This window comes from Pseudophryne corroboree, chromosome 4, assembly GCF_028390025.1.
Source record: "Pseudophryne corroboree isolate aPseCor3 chromosome 4, aPseCor3.hap2, whole genome shotgun sequence".
Lineage (NCBI taxonomy): Eukaryota > Metazoa > Chordata > Amphibia > Anura > Myobatrachidae > Pseudophryne > Pseudophryne corroboree.
In genome coordinates this window covers 244,362,312-244,388,252 of record NC_086447.1, presented here as the reverse complement: position 1 = coordinate 244,388,252, position 25,941 = coordinate 244,362,312, and the positions used below count along the sequence as shown (strand labels likewise).

Genomic DNA, 25,941 nt, shown 5'->3' with positions numbered 1-25,941 from the left:
CTCATACCAGCCACACCAATCACACCGTACAACTTGTGATCTGAACCCAGTTAACAGTATGATAACAAAACGAAGTAGCCTCCGAAAAGATGGCTCACAACAATAGTAATAACCCGATTTTTGTAACAATAACTATGTACAAGCATTGCAGACAATCCGCACTTGGGATGGGCGCCCAGCATCCACTACGGACTACGAGAAATAGAATTATCGGTAAGTAAATTCTTATTTTCTCTAACGTCCTAGTGGATGCTGGGGACTCCGTCAGGACCATGGGGATTATACCAAAGCTCCCAAACGGGCGGGAGAGTGCGGATGACTCTGCAGCACCGAATGAGAGAACTCCAGGTCCTCCTTAGCCAGAGTATCAAAATTTGTAAAATTTTACAAACGTGTTCTCCCCTGACCACGTAACTGCTCGGCAAAGTTGTAATGCCGAGACTCCTCGGGCAGCCGCCCAGGATGAGCCCACCTTCCTTGTGGAATGGGCATCTACATATTTCGTCTGTGGCAGGCCTGCCACAGAATGTGCAAGCTGAATTGTACTACAAATCCAGCGTGCAATAGACTGCTTAGAAGCATGAGCACCCAGCTTGTTGGGTGTATACAGTATAAACAGCAAGTCAGACTTTCTGACTCCAGCCGTCCTAACTATATATATATATATATATATTTTTAGGGCCCTGACCACGTCTAGTAACTTGGAGTCCTCCAAGTCCCTAGTAGCCGCAGGCACCACAAGAGGTTGTTTCAGGTGAAAACGCTGACACCCCTTTATGAAGAAACTGGAGACGAGTCCCAGTTCTGTCCTGTTCAAATGGAAAATTTTAATATGGGCTTTTGTAAGACAAAGCCGCCCATTCTGACAATCGCCTGGCCGAGGCCAGGGCTAACAACATGGTCACTTCCCATGTGAGATATTTGTCAATAGCATGGTCACTTTCCATGTGAGATATTTCAAATCCACAGATTTGAGCGGTTCAAACCAATATGATTTTAAGAAATCCCAACACTATGTTGAGATCTCACGGTGCCCCTAGGGGCACAAAAAAGCTGTATATGCAATACATCCTTTACAATCTGGACTTCAGGAACTGAAGTCAATTCTTTCTGGAAGAAAATCTACAGGGCCGAAATTTAAATGTTAATGAACCCCAATTTGAGGTCCAAAACACTCCTGTTTTCAGGAAGTGTAGAAATCGACCTAGTTGAATTTTCGTCGTGGAGCCTTCCTGGCCTCACCCACGCAACATATTTTCACCACATGTGGTGATGACGTTGTGCGGTCACCTCCTTCCTGGCTTTGACCAAGGTAGGTATGACCTCTTATGGAATGCCTTTTCCCCTCAGGATCCGGCATTCAACCGCCATGCCGTCAAACGCAGCTGCGGTAAGTCTTGGAATAGACATGGTACTTGCTGAATCAAGTCCCTTCTTAGCTCCCAAGGCCCTTAGTCCTCTGTGAGCATTTCTTGAAGTTCCGGGTACCAAGTCCCTCTTGGCCCATCCGGAGCCACTAGTATAGTTCATACTCCTCTATGTCTTATAATTCTCAATACCCTGGTTATGAGAAACAGAGGAGGGAACACATACACAGACTGGTACACCCACGGTGTTACCAGAACATCCACAGCTATCGCCTGAAGGTCTCATGACCTGGCGGAATACCTGTCCCGTTTTTTGTTCGGGCGGGACGCCATCATGTCCACCTTTGGTCTTTGCCAACGGTCCACAATCATGTTGAAAAACTTCCCTATGAAGTTTCCACTCTCCCGGGTGGAGGTCATGCCTGCTAAGGAAGTCTGCTTCCCAGTCGTCCACTCCCGGAAAGAACACTGCTGACAGTGCTATCACATGATTTTCCGCCTAGCGAAAAATCCTTGCAGTTTTCACTGCCCTCCTGCTTCTTGTGCCGCCCTTCTGTTTACGTGGGCGACTGCCGTGATGTTATCCCACTGGATCAATACCGGCTGACCTTGAAGCAGAGGTCTAGCTAAGTTTAGAGCATTATAAATTTGCTCTAAGCTTATTTATGCGGAGAGAATTCTCCAGACTTAATCACACTTCCCTGGAAATTTTTTCCCTGTGTGACTGTTCCCCAGCCTCTCAGGCTGGCCTCCGTGGTCACCGGCATCCAATCCTGAATGCCGAATCTGCGGCCCTCTAGAAGATGAGCACTCTGTAATCACCACAGGAGAGACACCCTTTTCCTTGGATATAGGGTTATCCGCTGATGCATCTGAGGATGCGATCCGGACCATTTGTCCAGCAGATCCCACTGAAGAGTTCTTGCGGGAAATCTGCCGAATGGAATTGCTTCGTAATAAGCCACCATTTTTACCAGGACTCTTGTGCAATGATGCACTGACACTTTTCCTGGTTTTAGGAGGATCCCGATTAGCTCGGATAACTCCCTGGTTTTCTCCACTGGGAGAAACACGTTTTTCTGGACTGTGTCCAGAATCTTCCCTAGGAACAGTAGACGTGTCGTCGGAAAAAGCTGCGATTTTGGAATATTTAGAATCCACTCGTGCTGTCGTAGAACTACTTAAGATAGTGCTACTCCGACCTCCAACTGTTCTCTGGACCTTGCCCTTATCAGGAAAGCGTCCATGTTTCTTTTAAGAAAAATCCTCATTCCGGCCATTACCTTGGTAAAGACCCGGGGCGCCGTGGACAATCCAAACGGCAGCGTCTGAACTGATAGTGACAGTTCTGTACCAGGAACCTGAAGTACCCTTGGTGAGAAGGGCAAATTTGGACCTGTAGGTAAACGTCCCTGATATCCAGTGACATCATATCGTCCCCTTCTTCCTGGTTCGCTATCACTGCTTCGAGTGACTCCATCTTGATTTGAACGCTTGTATGTAAGTGTTCAAATATTTCAGATCTCACCGAGCCGGTTGGCTTCAGTACCACAATATAGTGTGGAATACTACCCCCTTCCTTGTTGTAAGAAGGGTACTTTGATTATCACCTGCTGGGAATACAGCCTGTGAATTGTGTGAGGGGGAGACGTCTCGAATTTCCAATGTACACCTGGGATATTACATGTAGGATCCCGGAGTTCCCTTGCGAGTGTTGCTGAAACTCTTGAGATGACCCCCTACCGCACCTGAGTCCGCTTGTACGGCCCCAGCGTTATGCTGCGGACTTGGCAGAAGCCGTGAGGAGCTTCTGTTCCTGGGAATGAGCTGCTTGCTGCAGTCTTCTTCCCTTTCCTCTCCCCCTGGGCAGATATGACTGGCCTTCGCCCGCCTGCCCGTATGGGGACGAAAGGACTGAGACTGAAAAGACTGTGTCCTTTTCTGCCAATATGTGACTCGGGGTAACAAAAGGTGGATTTTTCAGCTGTTGCCATGGCCACCAGGTCCAATGGACCGCCCCTTTATACGGCAATACTTCCATATGCCGTCAGGAATCTGCCTCACCTGACCACTGTCGTGTCTTCGTCTGGCAGATATGTACATCACATTTACTCTTGATGCCAGAATGCAAATATGCCTCTGCGCATCACACATATATAGAAATGCATCCTTAAAATGCTCTATAGACAATAAAATCCTGTCCCTGTCAAGGGTATCAAAATTTTCAGTCAGGAAATCCGACCAAGCCCCCTCAGCGCTGCACATCCAGGCTGAGGCGATTGCTGGTCGTAGTATAACACCAGTATGTGTGTATATACTGTTATGATATTTTCCAGCTTCCTATCAGCTGGCTCCTTGAGGGCGGCCGTATCTGGAAACGGTAACGCCATGTTTTTTATAAGCGTGTGAGCGCCTTGTCCACCCTAAGGTGTGTTTTCCAACTCGCCCTTACTACTGGCGGGAAAAAGGGTATACCGCCCATAACTTTCTGTCGGAGGAACCCCACGTATCATCACACACTTCATTTAATTTATCTGATTTAGGCAAAACTACAAGTAGTTTATTCCCACCCTACAAAATACCCTTATTTGTGGTACTTGTGGTATCAGAAATACGTAACACCTCTTTCATTGCCCTTAACATGTAACTTGTGGCCCTAAAGGAAAAATACGTTTGTTTCTTCACCGTCGACACTGGGGTCAGTGTCCGTGTCAGTGTCTGTCGACCGACTGAGGTAAATGGGCGTTTTTACAAGCCCCTGACGGTGTCTGAGACGCCTGGACCGATACTAATTTGTCCGCCGGCTGTCTCATGTCGTCAACCGGCTTGCAGCGTGTTGACATTATCACGTAATTCCATAAGTAAGCCATCTTCTGGTGTCGACTCCCTAGAGAGTGACATCACCATTACAGGCAATTTTCTCCGTCTCCTCACCAACATTTTCCTCATACATGTCGACACACACGTACCGACCTACAGCACACACATACAGGGAATGCTCTGATAGAGGACAGGACCCACTAGCCCTTTGGGGAGACAGAGGGAGAGTTTGCCAGCACACACCAAAAGCGCCATAATGTATATAACAACCCTAGAAGGTGTTGTTTCTATATATGGGCTCTTAATATATAATTATATCGCCAATTTATGCCCCCCTTCTCTTTAACCCTGTTTCTGTAGTGCAGGGGAGAGTGGGAGCCTTCCTCACCAGCGGAGCTGGTCAGGAAAATGGCGCTGAGTGCTGAGGAGAATAAGCTCCGCCCCTTTCACGGCGGGCTTTTCTCCCGGTTATTAGGAAAACTGGCCTGGGTTAAATACATACATATAGCCTTAATGGCTATATGTGATGTATTTATTTGCCAAATAGGTATTTATATTGCTGCCCAGGGCGCCCCCAGCAGCGCCCTGCACCCTCCGTGACCGTGTCAGTGAGCCGTGTAGCAACAATGGCGCACAGCTGCAGTGCTGTGCGCTACCTCTCTGAAGACTGTGAAGTCTTCTGCCGCCTGTTTCCGGACCTCCGTTCCGCCGTCTTTCTTCAGCGTCTGTAAGGGGGATCGGCGGCGCGGCTCCGGGACGAACCCCAGGCTGACCTGTGTTCCGACTCCCTCTGGAGCTCAGTGTCCAGTAGCCTAAGATCCCAATCCATCCTGCACGCAGGTGAGTTGGAGATCTCTCCCCTAAGTCCCTCGTTGCAGTGATCCTGTCGCCAGCAGGAATCACTGATTAGAAACCTAAAAAAAAACTTTACTAAACAGCTCCTTAAGAGAGCCATCCAGTTTGCACCCTTCTCGGACGGGCACAAAAACCTAACTGAGGCTTGGAGGAGGGTCATGGGGGGAGGAGCCAGTACACACCATGTGACCTAAAAAGCTTTTTAGATGTGCCCTGTCTCCTGCGGAGCCCGCTATTCCCCATGGTCCTGACGGAGTCCCCAGCATCCACTAGGACGTTAGAGAAAATTCAAATGCACAGTTTGGAACCTGATCCCTAGATGAGGGGGTCCTCAGGCAGCGGGTCCCACAGAGGGTTTCCCCTGTATCACTGTGGGCCAGTTTGACCATGGACACTGGCGTGATTCCAGCAAATATTGCAAATATATTTAAGCAAAACCTGGTTAGTTTTGTTTTTTCAATTATTTGTTTTAAAAATATGACAGGATCGGGCCTGTGTCTGCAATATCGGTCTTATTATAGCCTTCTTTACAGTAGAATTCCGAGTCTTATAATATTTTTTACAGTGTACATTCAGTTAAATCCTGAAAGATGTAATGTAGCTTTTTTTCTCCTTTTGTTTATTAACGTTTTTAAAGTGGTATCTGCTGTATTACAGACTTGCCCCAGACCACCGTCATTTCTGAGAGCTTTATTGTTGTTGAAATAAGAATTCTCAGACTTCAAAAGACTTGTTTTGTTAAAAACATCAGAACGGTTCCATTAAAATGCCATTTTTGTATCTCTCATTAGTAGATTTTTCTATTTGGAGATTAACATCTCAGCTATTACTAAAGGAATTTGTCTAATCCAGGTAGAAGGTTTCTAGAAGAAACATTAGCGTGCAATAATATTTTACAGGATAATGACCAGTAACGCTTTCAAGTACTGTAATTATTCTTAAACAGGAAGACCTACTTGCAGTTGTAGGGGAGGCTGTTGTAATTGGAGAGGATGTGGTTGTCGGTAACTTTTTAGGCCTGAATTTGTAATGGCCAATAAAACCATCAGCAGTCAAACTTAGGTCAGACAAGAACTGTATGAGGAGTTCATTTTTCTCAGATACAATGGGCCTGAAAAGAGGACATAAAAAATATTTATACACCAGAATAAAGAATGTTGTTAAATGAATAAAACATTAAATTTCGCAGTGCATACAGTAGTGCATATCATTCACAAATGGACTTCATTGATTTTAGAATCTCAATTATAAAATAAATGTGTGTGTGTGTGTGTGTGTGTGTGTGTGTGTAAATAAATCATAGAAGCGGGCACTCCTTTGACAATAACAGGAATCTGCAATTGGCGCCTTCCAAATTTCCTCTCCTGGGTGGGAGAGGATCATAAATGTATCCAAAATGGCGGCACTCAGAACGACTCGCAATAAAGACTCATACCCCCAGAGATTACATAAATGTTTCAGAGCTGTATTGATACTGATGCCCTTTCTTGACCAAATGGCATCACAACAGCTCTGAAACATTGATGTAATCTCTAGGGTCCGAGTGTTTATTGCAAGCCATCCTTAGAGCCGCCATTATCTATATAATATCCCTAGAAATTAATATATCTAATATCCTGTATGTACAGACTATAAATTTGGGAGCTTGGATAAGAATTAAATATTCTGCACAATTCTCCTGTTATTCTTTTTCTAATTATATTGTCCAGCAGTGCTCCTTACAGTGACTGTAGGAGGAGGCACTTAGTGATCATGTCTTTATGTATAATATTATTACTGAGAACAACAACCATTTCTGTCTACTAAATTCAGGTTACAGAACTTCAGTTTCAGTGCTGTCAGAACTCAGGAATGTGTTATTATGTAAAATCTCTTAAATATGTTTGGGACATACAGAAAGGCACAAAACCAGAAAAAGAGTTACCAAATACATACTCATAGCCTAAGAAAGGTAATCACTGTTCTTTGCATTTAGTTAAATTCATCTGCATGATAAAGAAAAATCCTATGTGCATCCTCTAGTTTGTTAGGTACACTCATGTTCCTGTAACTTATACGGTAGTTCAGCTGCCTGGAATAAGCATTGTAAACAGTGGTGCAAGTAAGGTGGTACGGGCTGGCATGGCATAACATTAAGAAATTAGTAGCCAGTATACAGTATCCTCTACCACCTAACTTCCAGCACCATTAGCCCCTGAGCGACAGGGGGCAGCACAGCAGCTCCCGGGGCACTGGGCATGCCCCCTGACTGACGAGAAATGGTGAGCATGTCGTGCCTTTGGCACATGCCAAGCACATATATTTCCAGAAAGACAATGTACCTACTTGCACCACTGGTTTTAAGTGATGAGGAATGGGTGTGACCACCTCTGCCAGCATTAACCCCCCGATGTCACTGGGCTTATACCAGGGGTGGTCATTCCTCATCATTTAAAATGTATGGGAAATTCCTGGAAACAGCCTTAAAGGTGGCGAGGTCTGTTGAAGGGGTGGGGTCTGTTGAGGGGCGGGATTCCTTCTCATAGGTTCTGGTTCAGAATCGGATGCAGGTGCATGCATGCTTGGTGCAACTCAAATGCAAGCACAGATGAAAAACATTGCACAAGAAAAAAATAGAACACAATGGCCTCCAAAGAAAAAATACACACATTGGCCTCCACAGAAAGCAATAAAACAAAATGGCCCACACAGGGATTTTTTTTTTTTATAATATAGCTTGTGGTATTACAATTTGTTTCAAATTTCCACTGCTATCTTAAAGGCCCAGTGACACCAAGATGTTTTATCATTCTTTGCTATAACATCTATATATTCATTTATTTATTAACATTTATATAGCGCTATCATATTCCATTGTGTTTCAAAGTCGGATAGGAGCAGATTGGGAACTAAATGTGGCCCTGGAAAAAATTGTAGACGTGGCCTCACATGGGCAACACCAGAGTAACTATGGTGGCAGCACCATCCCTCGCATGTCAAGAAACACAACAGGCCCCTCATGCCCACCGGGAATCTTCCCTACGAGCCCTATGGCCAATCTGCCCCTGGCTTATACTGCCAATGCTGGAGGCTACTCAATTATATTTATTCTGGGATTTTACCACTGATTAACACTAATACTATGTAATGTCAGGTAACAGAAAATGTTTTCTGAATTTGAAATATAAATTTAGAATGTAGCTATGCCAGCAGTGCATCAGTCCTAATGGTGGCTTCCCAAACAAGTGCCCTACTAGCATAAATGCTCAGTCCTGGAAGACAGACCAATCTAGACAAATTTCAAATTGATACCGTATTCTCTCCAGTGATATACAATGACCTTCATAGGGGATATCACAAGTCTATGGAATTTTCATATGTCCCTTCCCTCATTATTACTTTTCTAAAAACCTAAGCCTGCGTTTGCTTTAAATGTTCATCACGGTGAAACTGTTGTTTGGAAACTGTGGGACTGATCACAGATTTATTCTAAATTAAACGAAACACTTTACTCAAGTGGATTCCAATCAATAAATGATTTGACCTTTGGAACCAAAGAGGTGAACACTTCTATAATCAAATATTGCCTGTATTTTTTTTACTTATAGTATTAAGAAAAGGCAATCCAACAATCAACATTGTGTTAATCAGTGATAAGAATTACAGATAAATGAATTTCATTTCCATGATGTAACAAAATAGGGTGCAAAAATGTAACGGGTGAATACTAATATCGCAAAGAATATGAAAGTATGTGCTATATTTTAAACTGTGCTACAAATAATTAATAGAGCACTGAAAGATCTGGATATTAAGTGGTGTTTGCGTTACCACCTTATTCTGGAATTGTGGAAGGTGGATGCCAGGTCATATATATGCCAATGGGGGTCATTCCGAGTTGTTCGCTCATTGCCGATTTTCGCAACGGAGCCTTTAAGGCAAAAATGCGCATGGTACGCAGTGCGCATGTGGTTAGTATTTTAGCACAAAACTTAGTAGATTTACTCACATCTGAACGAAGATTTTTCATTGTTGAAGTGTTGGAGTGTGATTGACAGGAAGTGGGTGTTTCTGGGCGGAAACTGGCCGTTTTCTGGGAGTGTGCGGAAAAACACAGGCGTGTCAGGGAAAAACGCGGGAGTGGCTGGAGAAACGGGGGAGTGGCTGGCCGAACGCTGGGCGTGTGTGTGACGTCAAACCAGAAACGAAACGGAATGAGCTGATCGCAATCTGTGAGTAGGTCTGGAGCTACTCAGAAACTGCTAAAAAATTTCTATTCGCAATTCTACTAATCTTTCGTTCGCTATTCTGCTATGCTAAGATACACTCCCAGAGGGCGGCGGCTTAGCGTGTGCAATGCTGCTAAAATCTGCTAGCGAGCGAACAACTCGGAATGACCCCCAATGTTTTATGCATCAATACAGTATCATGATTAGCCAAATTACACACATATTTGCAAAGTCTTTCCCCTTCTGAAATTATAATACTGCGTGACAGGAATGAAATGCTATATATTATTAACTAACAATGCTAGCTAAACCCACATACCGAAAACTGTTATATGATTTATATTCAGATATAACACAAAAGCATAATGTAGAGGATTAAAGAGGTATCTCTTGCATTAGGGTAAATACCATTAAAGACTGCAGTCCCCGTTATTATTCTCAATATGGACTGCTCCTATTAAGCTTGTCCCCATTGGCTAAATAAAATGTGTAGACAATTTGTGTCTATGGCAGAAATCTCGCAGGAGAAGGCTCTTCCCATCCCACTCCGGTAGTTGGCTTCCTCAAAAGCAGACATTTTCTAAATATTGTAAATATTACCCTGCGCATGTGTGGACTTATAGCTGCCCATGTGCAGTCTGATAATAGCTAGTGAATTGATAGCAATACATACTACTTCACTGCCAAGATCTTTGCCAGGACAGTCTATTATCAGGGCTGCTGACCTGGCAAGAGATGTTTGATAAATAGCCTGCTAGGAGCTGATTTGTTGGAGCACCATTTATGATTAGTAACTAGTGATATCAAGAATACCACTCATTGCTAGATATGCGCCTTAGTTTGAAATGTACGTTGCCTAGGTGTATATAATAGCTTTTCTTCTTTCACTGTTTACAAATAATATCCATTGATTAAAGAGACTCAGTTACATGCAAGGACATAGGGGCCGACTTGTGCTGGGTGTCCCACCGCATGTCAGAGTAATTGATCGTAGAGGTGCTTTTTTTAGAACATGTACAATCACCTCTGAATCGGCCCCGTAGTCAGAACTTTGTGGGCCCCATAGCAACATTTTGAAGGGGCCCCTGTCCCAATGATTTTAAAGAGACACCTCTCTGCAGCAGTTGTTAATTTTATGCCCCATCATAGCACCATAATTCATTCTCTGAACCATAGTAGTGCCCTATTTAATGTTATTTTAAGTTAAGTTTATTTTATGAACCATTGTTAGGGCAGTACGGACGGTGTAATGGTTAGCATTACTGCCTTATAGCACTGAGGTCATGGAATCGATTCTCACCATATACCTAACTGTGTGGAGTTTGTATATTCTCCCCATGCTTGCATGGGTTTCCTCCGGGCATTCTGGTTTCATCCCACTTAGTTAATGTTATGCACCTACCAGTATACTGGTAGGTTAATTGGCTCCTGACAAGAATTAACCCTAGTGTGTAAGTCTGCGCATGTACAGGTGCTTAGGGCAGACTAGATGGGCCAAGTGGTTCTTATCTGCCATCAAATTCTATGTATTATGTTCTATAGTAGAATCCTAGTTCAAGTTATGTCACATTGTAGGGCTGTCAGTAAACATTATGCTACACAGTACCCCCAAATCACATTATGACATATGGGGTCCTCAGTTCATATTATGTAACATGATAGTGCCCTCCTGTTCATTTTATACCACATTACAATGAGCAGATCCATGGGCAACACAACTTACAACCTCACGACACCTGATGGGATCCCAATCGATACAATGCCGGCCTGCTGCACAGGTGGTGGGGGTGTGTGTTAGATGTAGACTGCTAGGGGAGGGTGAGGCTGCAGAACAGGAAGGGGGGGGGGAGAGGTGGTTAGGGTTAGGCTGCAGGGAGGGTGGGTTAGGTACAGGCACACCCTGGGAGGGTTAGGCTGCAGGGAGAGGGAAGGTTAGGTTTAGGCTGTGGGGAGGGTGGGTTCGTTTTAGGCACCATCGGAAGGGTTAGGGTTGGGGTGCGGGGAGGAGGGGGGTCTAGGTTAAGACTGTGAAGGGAGGGAGGCCTAGGGGGCCATTGGGGGAGGGTAAGTATACTTACCTTTCCCTGTCGGGATTCTGTTCATCGGGAGGCCGCAGTTGGTATTCTGACTGCTGGCATCCCGTTAGCCGGCATTTCAATTCCAACCCCAATAGAGACCATGGGGAAGTTTGTGAAATCTCTTGCTGTGCCTTCAAAGCAGTCGGCCAATGGTCAGTGACATGGCGGGGCTGAGAACAAGGCGTGTACCATTCATTTACTATTTCAATGGTTTCCTGCAGGAACAATTTGTTAATAACAAAGAGAAAGCAGCAGGTAGATGTCAGCTATTATTTTGTGTACATTACTTGAAGGTTCTAGTGTTTTTACAGATATGTTTTTCTAAAGTGGATATACAGATATGCAGTACAGTAGTCTTTAAAGACCCTGGAAGTATAATCAGTGCAAGCAAACTTAGATCCACAGATGCCAAGGTCTGTATTTTATTGGCCACGACATATGCCTTGGTTCTTATTTCCTGGAATATGTGTTATTTTGGAATAGAAACTTAAGCTAAATGGGCCGCACCCAGTCGTTCTTGTCCCACATCAATGGATGTAATGTGTGTGTAATATAAGTAATGTGGAAAGCAGATTTCTCTATGTTTTAGAGAAGGAATATATTACTGTTTTAATACCAGTACTATATATTTTTATTTGCATGTTATTAGTCTATACCTGTATAGTAAACTAGCTAGGCATGTCTTCCTACAAAAAGAACCTCATTTCTTAACATACTTGCACTTAATAAAATAAGTGGGTAATACACTTTTTGATTAGCTGTGCCGGACTAATAAGAAATCTATATATTAAAATGGCTAAGTAATTTTTTGTGAGAGCAACTACTCTGCAATGACAATACCAATTTTGATGGTTCAGGTGTCATTCGATTGGACGTGTGATGTAGAGGTAAAATAAGGTCGCAGAATGTTGTTAAGTGGTCAGGTTGTTGAAGAAAAACGCGTCAAACTCCTGCAGTTTTTCCCATAGAATAAGCAATGTGTGGAGGGCGTAAGCTTTTTTCCTTTGGGATGTTAATTGCAGCGAAGCCCTTTCCAATTTTTTTCTGACTTCAATTCAGTTGATATAATGAATTCTTTCTAACTAATGTACCCCGAAAGTTTACACTTTCTGTATACAGTTAACTTTAAGAATACAGTAACATTCAGAATGCAGCTAAATTTTGGGATACAGTAAAATTTCGGAATATACTGTTGTTACATTTTGGCATGCAGTAAACTGTCAGGATACAGTAAACTATCAGGGATACAGTAAAATTTTAGATTACAGTTACATTTCGGCAGGGGTTAAAGTGAGGGGGAACGAGGTGGAACTGAGTTCCACCACCTGTAATGGTAGGGGGAACTAGTTCCACCACCCAGGGCCGAAACTAGGATTTTAGTCACCTGGGGCAAGGCAGAAAATTGGCGCCTCCTCCCAAAAAAACAAACAAACTCTGTCAGACTAAAATAATCATATTATCAAAAAAATGCGAAAAAAGAGGGTACTATTGGACAATATTCCCCTATGTGCCTCAAATACCCTAAGTGTCACATGCCCCACCAGCGTGTTCAACTACATGCTCCTTTGTGTGTCCCCATACATTGCACTATATCATAACACTTCATCACTGCACTACATTCCCCTATCCCCTATCCACTGCACTACATCAATATACTACATCCCCTACATGCTGAACTACATCACTACACTACATGCCCCTATGCACTGCACTACATACCCTATATGCTACACTACATCACTACACTACATCCCCTTATATGCTACACCACATCAGTGCACTACATGCCCCTATATACTGCACTACATTACTACACTACATACCCCATATGCTACACTACATCACAACACTACATCCCTCTTATATGCTACACCACATCAGTGCACTACGTGCCCCTATATATTGCAATACATTACTACACTACATACCCTATAAGCTACACCAAATCCCCCCATCTGGGAGGCAAAGTGGAGGTTGATACTGCTAACTGGGAGCACAGTACGCTTTTATAGCTTGTACAGTGCACCGCACGCTAGTCGCAGCACTGCATGGCAAAGAAGAGAGTTTAAGACAGTAGCCGGAATAGCAGAGATCCCAGGTACTGGATCTCACCTGTACAGCGCCTGAGCCAGCTGCGGGCAGACAGGAGGGTCAGAAACATTGTCCTGGGAGCTGTCTGCTGTCTCAAAGGAACAGCACAGCACTGCCGGAAAAAAAAACCCCTGCTCCTCTGTAACTCCTTGGTGCCCCCTCAAATCCTGCACCCGGGGCACATGCCCCCTTAGCCCCCCCCCCCTGGTTACGGCCCTGCCACCACCTACATTACCCTGCACAGTAATTCCAACAGAAGAATCTGCCCCATCACCTATATCAATAGATGATGCTAGTGGCTCCGTGGTCCTCCTCCATCTACAGCCCACCCCTCCTGGTACTCACACACGCAGTCTGTGTTGGACTGCATTCATCCCCTCCTCAGGTGGCTTCCTTTTCCGGCACGCATATGTGGTGTCATGCTGTCACTACTGATTAAGTGAAGAGGAGGCATAACGAGGAGCAGGCTCTGTGCAACTTGAAGACAAGTAATTTGAATTGGGGGTACTATTATGTGACCTCGCTGCTTTTTTGTGAGATCAATGTCCCTTTATAATGTATCGTAAGTAGGGAAATTATTTAAAGTTGCAATGGGGTGCTGAAAACACTAGCACTGGCCCTGGTTCCGCTTAATGTGAGGATATGGGGGGGGGGGGGGGGGAATTAGGTGGTGGGGTAAATGAGTTCCACCACCTCTCCAGGACCACTTTAAGCTCTGCATTTCGGGATACAGTAAACTGTTAGGATACAGTAAACTTTAGATGAACGAACAATAATTGTATTTTTGCTTGACTTCGAGCAACGCAGTTGACTAGTATTAATTATAGGCTTCAATGGAACAGCATGCTGTCTAGCTAGAAGAATCATGGAACATGGTAGACATTGTTTGAGTGCTTGGACAAAGATAAACAGTAGGAGTAAACTTTGTTTTAAAATGAGAATAGTCAGGAATGTTGCTAGGAGAGGGTCTCGGGGAGGAGCAGCACTACCCTGCTTCTATCTAATATTATTTCAGTTTCAGTTACACAGGCAGCTGCAGCCACCAGAACTCTTCCAGCAGATTCACACGTCTCTCATTAAAGTCTCATTCTCCTGTCCTGTAAGCTGCAGACTCACATTCTCTGATTCCCAGAATGTGACACTGTAACATGTGTGATTCTGCAGCTCACAGCTGGCTGGGAAATTATGGAGCATTAATAATAATAAGAAAAAAATACACGTAGAAAGCTCAGACAGGCTCTGAATGCTTTATCATTGAGCTGGTGATGATGCTATAACACCGTGATCTACTGTGTAATCATTACTTCCCACTCTCCTTTGCTGACTCCTTTTACCCCTTCCTGGATGGGGAAACAGCATGGAAGCTTCAGACAAGACAGATGTTGCTCTAATCAGCTCAGGGCTGATGGCCTAAGTAGCTCAGCCTAACCTGATCTTGTGAGACCAGTGACTGCCAGGAAAGGAAAGAGTCAGTAGTCTTCATGAAGCATAGGAAGCACAGCAGGAAGAGAAAAGAAAATGCAACAGATAACTGGAACAATAGAAACCGTTACGAAAATATGTCCAGAAGCAGAGGAGACTGCGAGACAGACAAAATATAATCATAGAGGACACTGTTACTACCTCTGTCTCTGCTGCCTTGTGCAAGTAGGCATGATGTAGCGCACCCTCCCATAGCCTACACACACAGACACCCTCTGACACCACTACTCTGGTATTCCTTATTCTCAGCATCCCTAGGAATAGAGTTCTGATGTAACTAATGTGGTGATGTACTAAAGGATGATAAACTTAATATGATATGCTCTATACTAGATTAGCATGTCAAAGCTTGCCATGTGTCTGTGGCAGGTGTCTGCCAGGCCGGCGTTACCATTATGTGAGCCTAGGTATTTGCTTTGTGTACCAATTATTAGAGGGTGCCAAAACACAACAAGTGCCAGAATCAGGCCCATTATCTGGATTTTCCATCACTTTTCTCTGCATGTTGCATCCCCATAATCCCTTGAATATTTCTTAGCTCGGCCACATTTTTATTTATCCTCAGAGAACCCCACCAACATCGTGGGCAAATTTAACACACCATATAATTCATTTACATTTTACTTCTGCCACTAAGTTACTCTCTGACTTCCTCCAAACTGACTTTACTTTTCTCGTGACTTTGTTCATATTCAGACTTCTTTGTAGCACTCGTTTTTTTCTCTGACATCACCCAATAACCTGAACACGCTCCTTCCCAACTTTAATCTCTATGGGTCAGATTTGATTACCTGTGTCACTTATTGCAGGGTTAAGTAACCAAAGCTATTCAACTATCTCCCGTATTGACCCTGCGGCTATAGCGCAGTAAGCAATAACGTCTGGGTTAAGTGCCCAGAGCTATGCAATTACTGCCTGTGGTAAGTCAATCCGGATTTCTGTTTGCACCTCAGGGGGGTGCTAGCAGAAATCCACGGTAAGTACAACCTGGAGGCTAGTCGTGTGCTTACCATGGGCAGTATTGGAATAACGCTGGGTACTCAACGTGGGAGCTAAAAACCGAAGTTTAAACAAGACTCCACATACCCGATTCTATTAATTTCCAACTCTCTACATCTCCCTGAATTGTACATTATACTGTCCTGTTCTGAGATGCCTGTATCTTAATCAGATCCTTGATTTTATGAGTCCAGCTACTCTTTCTTGGGAGTCTCAGTGTTTCAGCTGAGGGACACAAAGGAAATTTGATGCCATCAAAAACTGTCCCAGGAAGTATTGCTTCCAATCTCTTATCTCTGCTCACAAGAAACCTGCAGACCACCATCATAGCCCAATATCAAGTCTCCTACTGCAAAGATAAGATTGATAGGCTCCAATGTGAAATGGCATCCTCTTCTCAGAGGAACAATATCTGCACTTCCTTTTCTTCTCCCATTTGTCACCATCTATTACTTTGATCCCTCAACTGAAGAAGTCATTTCTGTCCTCTCCATCCACTAATACTACTTGTCCAACTGAAACCACACAAGAACCAGTCAGTGCCATCTCCTGTATTCATGCCAGCCTTAATTATCACCTCCATGGGTATCTTTCTATCATTATTGATGCACACAGTACTTACATCTATTTAAGAAAAATTTATAGAAAATAAATCTGACAATTATTTCAGCAAACCATTGCTTTACTGTTTGATTCACTGAAATCCCCACAACTCTGCTTCCTCCATCAACTGCGGAACTACAAGGCTCAGTCCTATGCCCTGCTGGTCTGCTCTTCTCTATAAATACCAATTCTCTTAAAAATCTATGGTTTTCAGCATCACCTCTATGATAGGTGCATCCGCATCACCATACATGATACGGAAGTGTGGCTATTAATAACAAGACTGTATTTGTAAAAAAGTAGATTTATGGTAGACTTACCATAGTTAAATCTCTTTCTGCGAGGTACACTGGTATTCCACAGGGAATAACATCGGGGTGAAGAGTTGGATCTTGATCCGAGGCACCAACAGGCTAAAGCTTTGACTGTTCCCAGGATGCATTGCACCGCCTTCTCTATAACAGGAGCTCAGTTTCGTTAACCACTCCAATGCAGAGACGGTAGATGTTAGTCACATAGAACCACATTCTCACGACAGGAGAAGGGACTAGCGGCTAATGCCATACAAACCCAAAGAAGCTAAGTGCATCAGGGTGGGCGCCCTGTGGAATCCAGTGTACCTCGCAGAAAGAGATTTAACTATGGTAAGTCAACCATAAATCTCCTTTTCTGCAGCGGGGTACACTGGTATTCCACAGAGAATAACATCGGGGATGTCCTAAAGTAGTTCCTCATGGGAGGGAACGCACTGAAGCAGGCACAAGAACCCGGCGTCCAAAGGAAGCATCCTGGGAGGCGGAAGTATCAAAGGCATTGAATCTGATGAACGTGTTCACTGAGGACCACGTAGCCGCCTTGCACAATTGTTCAGCGGACGCGCCACGGCGGGCCGTCCCAAGAAGGTCTAACAGACCGAGTAAAATGGGCTTTGATAGCAGCAGGAGCTGGGAGATCAGCCTGCGCATAGGCTTGTGCAATCACCATTGACAGAGGTGACTGTTCAGTATTAATCCTTCTGGATCTCTCTGCAGCATTTGATACCGTGGACCATGGGCTTCTGATTGAGCGACTGATACATTTTTGTGGACTGGATGGCACAGTCCTAAGCTGGTTCAAATCATTTTTCACAGGCAGGTCACAGAGAGTATCGTCTAGATTATACTCATCACCACCAGTGCCATTGCAATGTGGTGTCCCACAAGGTTCTATACTATACCCCATGCTTTTTGCAGCATACATGCTCCCGCTGGGTGAAATAATCAGGCACCATGTGCTAGTCTACCACTGCTAAGCAGATGATACACAACTGTACTTGTCCTTTGCTCCGGGCACTGATAAACCAATAGCAACCCTAAATGGCTGTCTAGCTGAACTCCAGGAGTGGATGAGTGCTAGTTGGCTGCGACTGAACCCGGATAAAACAGAGGTCCTTATGATAGGACCGCAACATCAAAGGACAAGACTGCAGCATAGTCAACCAACTGGACACTCTGGGATTCAGAATTACAAACCACTGATCGTGTGCGGAATCCTGGCGTTGTCCTGGATGGTGGCTTGACACTTAAACATCAGATATCAGCCACAATCAAATCCTCATTCTTTCACCTGAGGAACATAGCCAGAATCAAGCACTTAATTCCCTCAGATGATCTGTCAAAAGTCATCCATGCATTTGTATCATCTCGATTAGACTACTGTAATGCCCTCTACCTTGGTCTCCCAGCAAAAGAATTGCAACGCTTACAGCTGGTGCAAAACACAGCTGCCAGGCTGTTAACCGACCAGCCCCATTCTAGACACATAACACCCATACTCTACTCCCTTCACTGGCTGCCTGTAATATGGCGAATCATCTTCAAGATTGGCTTACTGAGCTTCAAAGCACTACATGACCAGAGCCCAAGGTACCTGAAGCAGCTACTGACTAGAGATGAGCGGGTTCGGTTCCTCTGAATCCGAACCCGCCCGAACTTCAGGTTTTTTTACACGGGTCCGAGCGACTCGGATCTTCCCGCCTTGCTCGGTTAACCCGAGCGCGCCCGAACGTCATCATCCCGCTGTCGGATTCTCGCGAGGCTCGGATTCTATCGCGAGACTCGGATTCTATATAAGGAGCCGCGCGTCGCCGCCATTTTCACACGTGCATTGAGATTCATAGGGAGAGGACGTGGCTGGCGTCCTCTCCGTTTATAGAGAAGAGAGTGAGACTAGAGTAGAGAGAGACACAGTAGTAATTTTGGGGAGCATTAGGAGGAGTACTACTACTTGCTGAAGTGATAGATAGAAAGTGTGACTGTATAATGTATATCTGACTTGTGGGGGAGACACTGACAGTGGGGAGCAGTTAGAGTCTGAGAGCAGGACTCAGGAGTACATATAACGTACAGTGCACACTTTTGCTGCCAGAGTGCCACACTACCATTGTGACCACACTGACCACCAGTATAATATATATTGTGATTGTCTGCTTAGGAGTACTACTTGCAAGTTGCTGATAGTGTGACCAGTGACCTGACCACCAGTTTAATAATCACCACCAGTTTAATATATATATATATATATATGGGTACGGAAGGATGAGGTACTTACAAGCGACCAAAGGTGTCGAAATAATAATGTAAAAGCCAGGTGTTCAATAAATAAATAAAAATTAAATTTATTCTCAGAATACAATGCACTAAAAAAAGGGGGGGGGGGGTGTTATATATAGGGTATATAGTTATTTTAAAACTTGTAAACAATTTTAAAAAATGCAACCTAATCAATAAAATCTGGTATAAAAGCAGCAGAGTTGAGGCTAAAAAGTTGTAACACATATACCAAAAATCAATGAAAGGTCCATAGAAACAAGAGCAATAAGTATAAAAACAAGTACAAAAAATGCAGGATGAGCATAAAAAAGGAATAAAAAATAGGTAAAAAATGAGAGAGAGGTAGCTTAACTTCAATAGTGGAGGTATGTTCAGAGTGGTACCCAACGCGTTTCGTCCCTCATGGACTTCATCAAGGGGTAATGAGAGGCTAGAGACAGAGCATATTTATACCTCCTGGCTGTGGGAGGTGTTAGCAACATCACTTCCTGTTTGTTAATTGGTGAGTTGCTGTGGAGGTATTAAAGTACATGAATAAACACCTAGACATGTAGTGAATGGAGTAAGGGGGCCAAATAGTATATTCAATTGTGAAAACGATATTGCATGTAGTCATAATAACGTTTATAACATAAAAGACAACAAAGTCCGTCAACTTCCGGTCCGGGCTGGGTGGAACGTCATCTCCGCCCCACTTCCGCCCCTCTTCCGGTTTGGATTGTGTCCGTTGTGCGCATGCGTCGGCTCGGCACCGTGCGATGCGGATAGCTGATGTGCTTTCACTTCTGTAGACGGCGGCCATCTTTTTGGTTATCCAAGCTTGGTTGTAGTCGGCGGCCATCTTTTTGGTTATCCAAGCTTGGTTGTAGTGCTGCTGCGGGGACCATCTTCAGTGTATTGTCCCTTTGATGGGCGGCGGCCATTTTTTGGGTTGTCAGAGGACGGAATGAAGAGCTGATGTCAGCGATATTAATCTGCTGCAGTTTGCATATGTCAATGTTCGTCAATTATGTTTGGCTGTGGGTACATCTTTGAGGTGGTTTTGCATAGGTGATGCATCTCCCCGGGGGGTACATAAAAACGAAAACGATAAAAGGCATGTAAATAAATAAATAAATAAATAAGGCGTCTGAATAGCTGAAAATGGCATTTAAGAAGGATCATACTCAGAATAGATGGGCTATGAATTAACTAGAAAAGATATATATACATAAAATGTGTAATGTAGTTTAAATAAGAGCGATGGAGGAGCGAGTAGAAATTACGCAGAAGGCGAGTAGAAATTACGCAGGAGGCTGAAGTAATGTAGATAACAACTAGGTCGACATCATGGAGGAAGTGCCCATGGTGATGTGAGCAGAGCATTATCCATGATTTTAAGAGATATCCCAAAAGGCGAAAACTACCTCAGCGCCTCCGGATTTACAGTTTTCGCCTTTTGGGATATCTCTTAAAATCATGGATAATGCTCTGCTCACATCACCATGGGCACTTCCTCCACGCCTTATTTATTTATTTATTTACATGCCTTTTATCGTTTTCGTTTTTATGTACCCCCCGGGGAGATGCATCACCTATGCAAAACCACCTCAAAGATGTACCCACAGCCAAACATAATTGACGAACATTGACATATGCAAACTGCAGCAGATTAATATCGCTGACATCAGCTCTTCATTCCGTCCTCTGACAACCCAAAAAATGGCCGCCGCCCATCAAAGGGACAATACACTGAAGATGGTCCCCGCAGCAGCACTACAACCAAGCTTGGATAACCAAAAAGATGGCCGCCGACTACAACCAAGCTTGGATAACCAAAAAGATGGCCGCCGTCTACAGAAGTGAAAGCACATCAGCTATCCGCATCGCACGGTGCCGAGCCGACGCATGCGCACAACGGACACAATCCAAACCGGAAGAGGGGCGGAAGTGGGGCGGAGATGACGTTCCACCCAGCCCGGACCGGAAGTTGACGGACTTTGTTGTCTTTTATGTTATAAACGTTATTATGACTACATGCAATATCGTTTTCACAATTGAATATACTATTTGGCCCCCTTACTCCATTCACTACATGTCTAGGTGTTTATTCATGTACTTTAATACCTCCACAGCAACTCACCAATTAACAAACAGGAAGTGATGTTGCTAACACCTCCCACAGCCAGGAGGTATAAATATGCTCTGTCTCTAGCCTCTCATTACCCCTTGATGAAGTCCATGAGGGACGAAACGCGTTGGGTACCACTCTGAACATACCTCCACTATTGAAGTTAAGCTACCTCTCTCTCATTTTTTACCTATTTTTTATTCCTTTTTTATGCTCATCCTGCATTTTTTGTACTTGTTTTTATACTTATTGCTCTTGTTTCTATGGACCTTTCATTGATTTTTGGTATATGTGTTACAACTTTTTAGCCTCAACTCTGCTGCTTTTATACCAGATTTTATTGATTAGGTTGCATTTTTTAAAATTGTTTACAAGTTTTAAAATAACTATATACCCTATATATAACACCCCCCCCCCCTTTTTTTAGTGCATTGTATTCTGAGAATAAATTTAATTTTTATTTATTTATTGAACACCTGGCTTTTACATTATTATTTCGACACCTTTGGTCGCTTGTAAGTACCTCATCCTTCCGTACCCATTTCTAACCCTCTAGGCATATGTACCAGTGCCTATATATTTTTTGAGGTCCATAAGCTGACGCCCTAATAGCCTATAGGGAGTGTCCTCCAGGTAACATATATATATATCTCTTGACAATTAACTCAGAATACTCTCCTTCCTAATACTGTTGTTTACAAACTTTGATACTACTTCTGTGGCGCTACTAGCTTCCTTTGTACACATATATATATATATATATATATATAATTGTATATAATATATATATAATATTGTATACCACCTACCCATTTTTTTTTTTCTTTCTTCTTCTTTATACATACTACTATAGTAGCTTACTGTAGCAGTCTGCGGTGCTGCTGAGCTGACAGTGTCCAGCAGGTCCGTCATCAGTCATTACATAATAAATATATATACCTGTCCGGCTGCAGTACTAGTGATATTATATATATATATATTGATTTCATCTCATTATCATCCAGTCTATATTAGCAGCAGACACAGTACGGTAGTCCACGGCTGTAGCTACCTCTGTGTCGGCAGTCGCTCGTCCATCCATAATTGTATACCACCTACCCGTGGTTTTTTTTCTTTCTTTCTTCTTTATACATACTACTATAGTAGCTTACTGTAGCAGTCTGCGGTGCTGCTGAGCTGACAGTGTCCAGCAGGTCCGTCATCAGTCATTACATAATAAATATATCTACCTGTCCGGCTGCAGTACTAGTGTGATATTATATATATATATTGATTTCATCTCATTATCATCCAGTCTATATTAGCAGCAGACACAGTACGGTAGTCCACGGCTGTAGCTACCTCTGTGTCGGCAGTCGCTCGTCCATCCATAATTGTATACCACCTACCCGTGTTTTTTTTTTTTTTTTTTCTTCTTTATACATACTACTATAGTAGCTTACTGTAGCAGTCTGCGGTGCTGCTGAGCTGACAGTGTCCAGCAGGTCCGTCATCAGTCATTACATAATAAATATATCTACCTGTCCGGCTGCAGTACTAGTGTGATATTATATATATATATATTGATTTCATCTCATTATCATCCAGTCTATATTAGCAGCAGACACAGTACGGTAGTCCACGGCTGTAGCTACCTCTGTGTCGGCAGTCGCTCATCCATCCATAAGTATACTAGTATACATCCATCTCCATTGTTTACCTGAGGTGCCTTTTAGTTGTGCCTATTAAAATATGGAGAACAAAAATGTTGAGGTTCCAAAATTAGGGAAAGATCAAGATCCACTTCCACCTCGTGCTGAAGCTGCTGCCACTAGTCATGGCCGAGACGATGAAATGCCAGCAACGTCGTCTGCCAAGGCCGATGCCCAATGTCATAGTACAGAGCATGTAAAATCCAAAACACCAAATATCAGTAAAAAAAGGACTCCAAAATCTAAAATAAAATTGTCGGAGGAGAAGCGTAAACTTGCCAATATGCCATTTACCACACGGAGTGGCAAGGAACGGCTGAGGCCCTGGCCTATGTTCATGGCTAGTGGTTCAGCTTCACATGAGGATGGAAGCACTCAGCCTCTCGCTAGAAAAATGAAAAGACTTAAGCTGGCAAAAGCACCGCAAAGAACTGTGCGTTCTTCGAAATCCCAAATCCACAAGGAGAGTCCAATTGTGTCGGTTGCGATGCCTGACCTTCCCAACACTGGACGTGAAGAGCATGCGCCTTCCACCATTTGCACGCCCCCTGCAAGTGCTGGAAGGAGCACCCGCAGTCCAGTTCCTGATAGTCAGATTGAAGATGTCAGTGTTGAAGTACACCAGGATGAGGAGGATATGGGTGTTGCTGGCGCTGGGGAGGAAATTGACAAGGAGGATTCTGATGGTGAGGTGGTTTGTTTAAGTCAGGCACCCGGGGAGACACCTGTTGTCCGTGGGAGGAATATGGCCGTTGACATGCCTGGTGAAAATACCAAAAAAATCAGCTCTTCGGTGTGGAAGTATTTCAACAGAAATGCGGACAACATTTGTCGAGCCGTGTGTTGCCTTTGTCAAGCTGTAATAAGTAGGGGTAAGGACGTTAACCACCTCGGAACATCCTCCCTTATACGTCACCTGCAGCGCATTCATAATAAGTCAGTGACAAGTTCAAAAACTTTGGGCGACAGCGGAAGCAGTCCACTGACCAGTAAATCCCTTCCTCTTGTAACCAAGCTCACGCAAACCACCCCACCAACTCCCTCAGTGTCAATTTCCTCCTTCCCCAGGAATGCCAATAGTCCTGCAGGCCATGTCACTGGCAATTCTGACGATTCCTCTCCTGCCTGGGATTCCTCCGATGCATCCTTGCGTGTAACGCCTACTGCTGCTGTTGTTGCTGCTGGGAGTCGATGGTCATCCCAGAGGGGAAATCGTAAGACCACTTTTACTACTTCCACCAAGCAATTGACTGTCCAACAGTCCTTTGCGAGGAAGATGAAATATCACAGCAGTCATCCTGCTGCAAAGCGGATAACTGAGGCCTTGGCATCCTGGGTGGTGAGAAACGTGGTTCCGGTATCCATCATTACTGCAGAGCCAACTAGAGACTTGTTGGAGGTACTGTGTCCCCGGTACCAAATACCATCTAGGTTCCATTTCTCTAGGCAGGCGATACCGAAAATGTACACAGACCTCAGAAAAAGAGTCACCAGTGTCCTAAAAAATGCAGCTGTACCCAATGTCCACTTAACCACGGACATGTGGACAAGTGGAGCAGGGCAGGGTCAGGACTATATGACTGTGACAGCCCACTGGGTAGATGTATGGACTCCCGCCGCAAGAACAGCAGCGGCGGCACCAGTAGCAGCATCTCGCAAACGCCAACTCTTTCCTAGGCAGGCTACGCTTTGTATCACCGGTTTCCAGAATACGCACACAGCTGAAAACCTCTTACGGCAACTGAGGAAGATCATCGCGGAATGGCTTACCCCAATTGGACTCTCCTGTGGATTTGTGGCATTGGACAACGCCAGCAATATTGTGTGTGCATTAAATCTGGGCAAATTCCAGCACGTCCCATGTTTTGCACATACCTTGAATTTGGTGGTGCAGAATTTTTTAAAAAACGACAGGGGCGTGCAAGAGATGCTGTCGGTGGCCAGAAGAATTGCGGGACACTTTCGGCGTACAGGCACCACGTACAGAAGACTGGAGCAACACCAAAAACGCCTGAACCTGCCCTGCCATCATCTGAAGCAAGAAGTGGTAACGAGGTGGAATTCAACCCTATATATGCTTCAGAGGTTGGAGGAGCAGCAAAAGGCCATTCAAGCCTATACAATTCAGCACGATATAGGAGGTGGAATGCACCTGTCTCAAGCGCAGTGGAGAATGATTTCAACGTTGTGCAAGGTTCTGCTGCCCTTTGAACTTGCCACACGTGAAGTCAGTTCAGACACTGCCAGCCTGAGTCAGGTCATTCCCCTCATCAGGCTTTTGCAGAAGAAGCTGGAGACATTGAAGGAGGAGCTAACACAGAGCGATTCCGCTAGGCATGTGGGACTTGTGGATGGAGCCCTTAATTCGCTTAACAAGGATTCACGGGTGGTCAATCTGTTGAAATCAGAGCACTACATTTTGGCCACCGTGCTCGATCCTAGATTTAAAACCTACCTTGGATCTCTCTTTCCGGCAGGCACAAGTCTGCTGGGGTTCAAAGACCTGCTGGTGAGAAAATTGTCAAGTCAAGCGGAACGCGACCTGTCAACATCTCCTCCTTCACATTCTCCCGCAACTGGGGGTGCGAGGAAAAGGCTCAGAATTCCGAGCCCACCCGCTGGCGGTGATGCAGGGCAGTCTGGAGCGACTGCTGATGCTGACATCTGGTCCGGACTGAAGGACCTGTCAACGATTACGGACATGTCGTCTACTGTCACTGCATATGATTCTCTCCCCATTGAAAGAATGGTGGAGGATTATATGAGTGACCGCATCCAAGTAGGCACGTCACACAGTCCGTACTTATACTGGCAGGAAAAAGAGGCAATTTGGAGGCCCTTGCACAAACTGGCTTTATTCTACCTAAGTTGCCCTCCCACAAGTGTGTACTCCGAAAGAGCGTTTAGTGCCGCCGCTCACCTTGTCAGCAATCGGCGTACGAGGTTACTTCCAGAAAATGTGGAGAAGATGATGTTCATTAAAATGAATTATAATCAATTCCTCCGTGGAGACATTGACCAGCAGCAATTGCCTCCACAAAGTACA

The 25,941-nt window shown here is 44.3% G+C and overlaps 1 protein-coding gene across 1 annotated transcript in view; it reads right to left on the bottom strand.

The window, feature by feature from the left end:
• PCOLCE2 (procollagen C-endopeptidase enhancer 2) overlaps nt 1–25,941 on the bottom strand; it is a 106,645-nt gene that overhangs the window by 22,551 nt on the left and 58,153 nt on the right. The window contains exon 6 of the mRNA XM_063915989.1: nt 5,999–6,153. Coding sequence (XP_063772059.1) covers nt 5,999–6,153 — 155 coding nt within the window. The remainder of the gene's footprint in view (nt 1–5,998; nt 6,154–25,941) is intronic.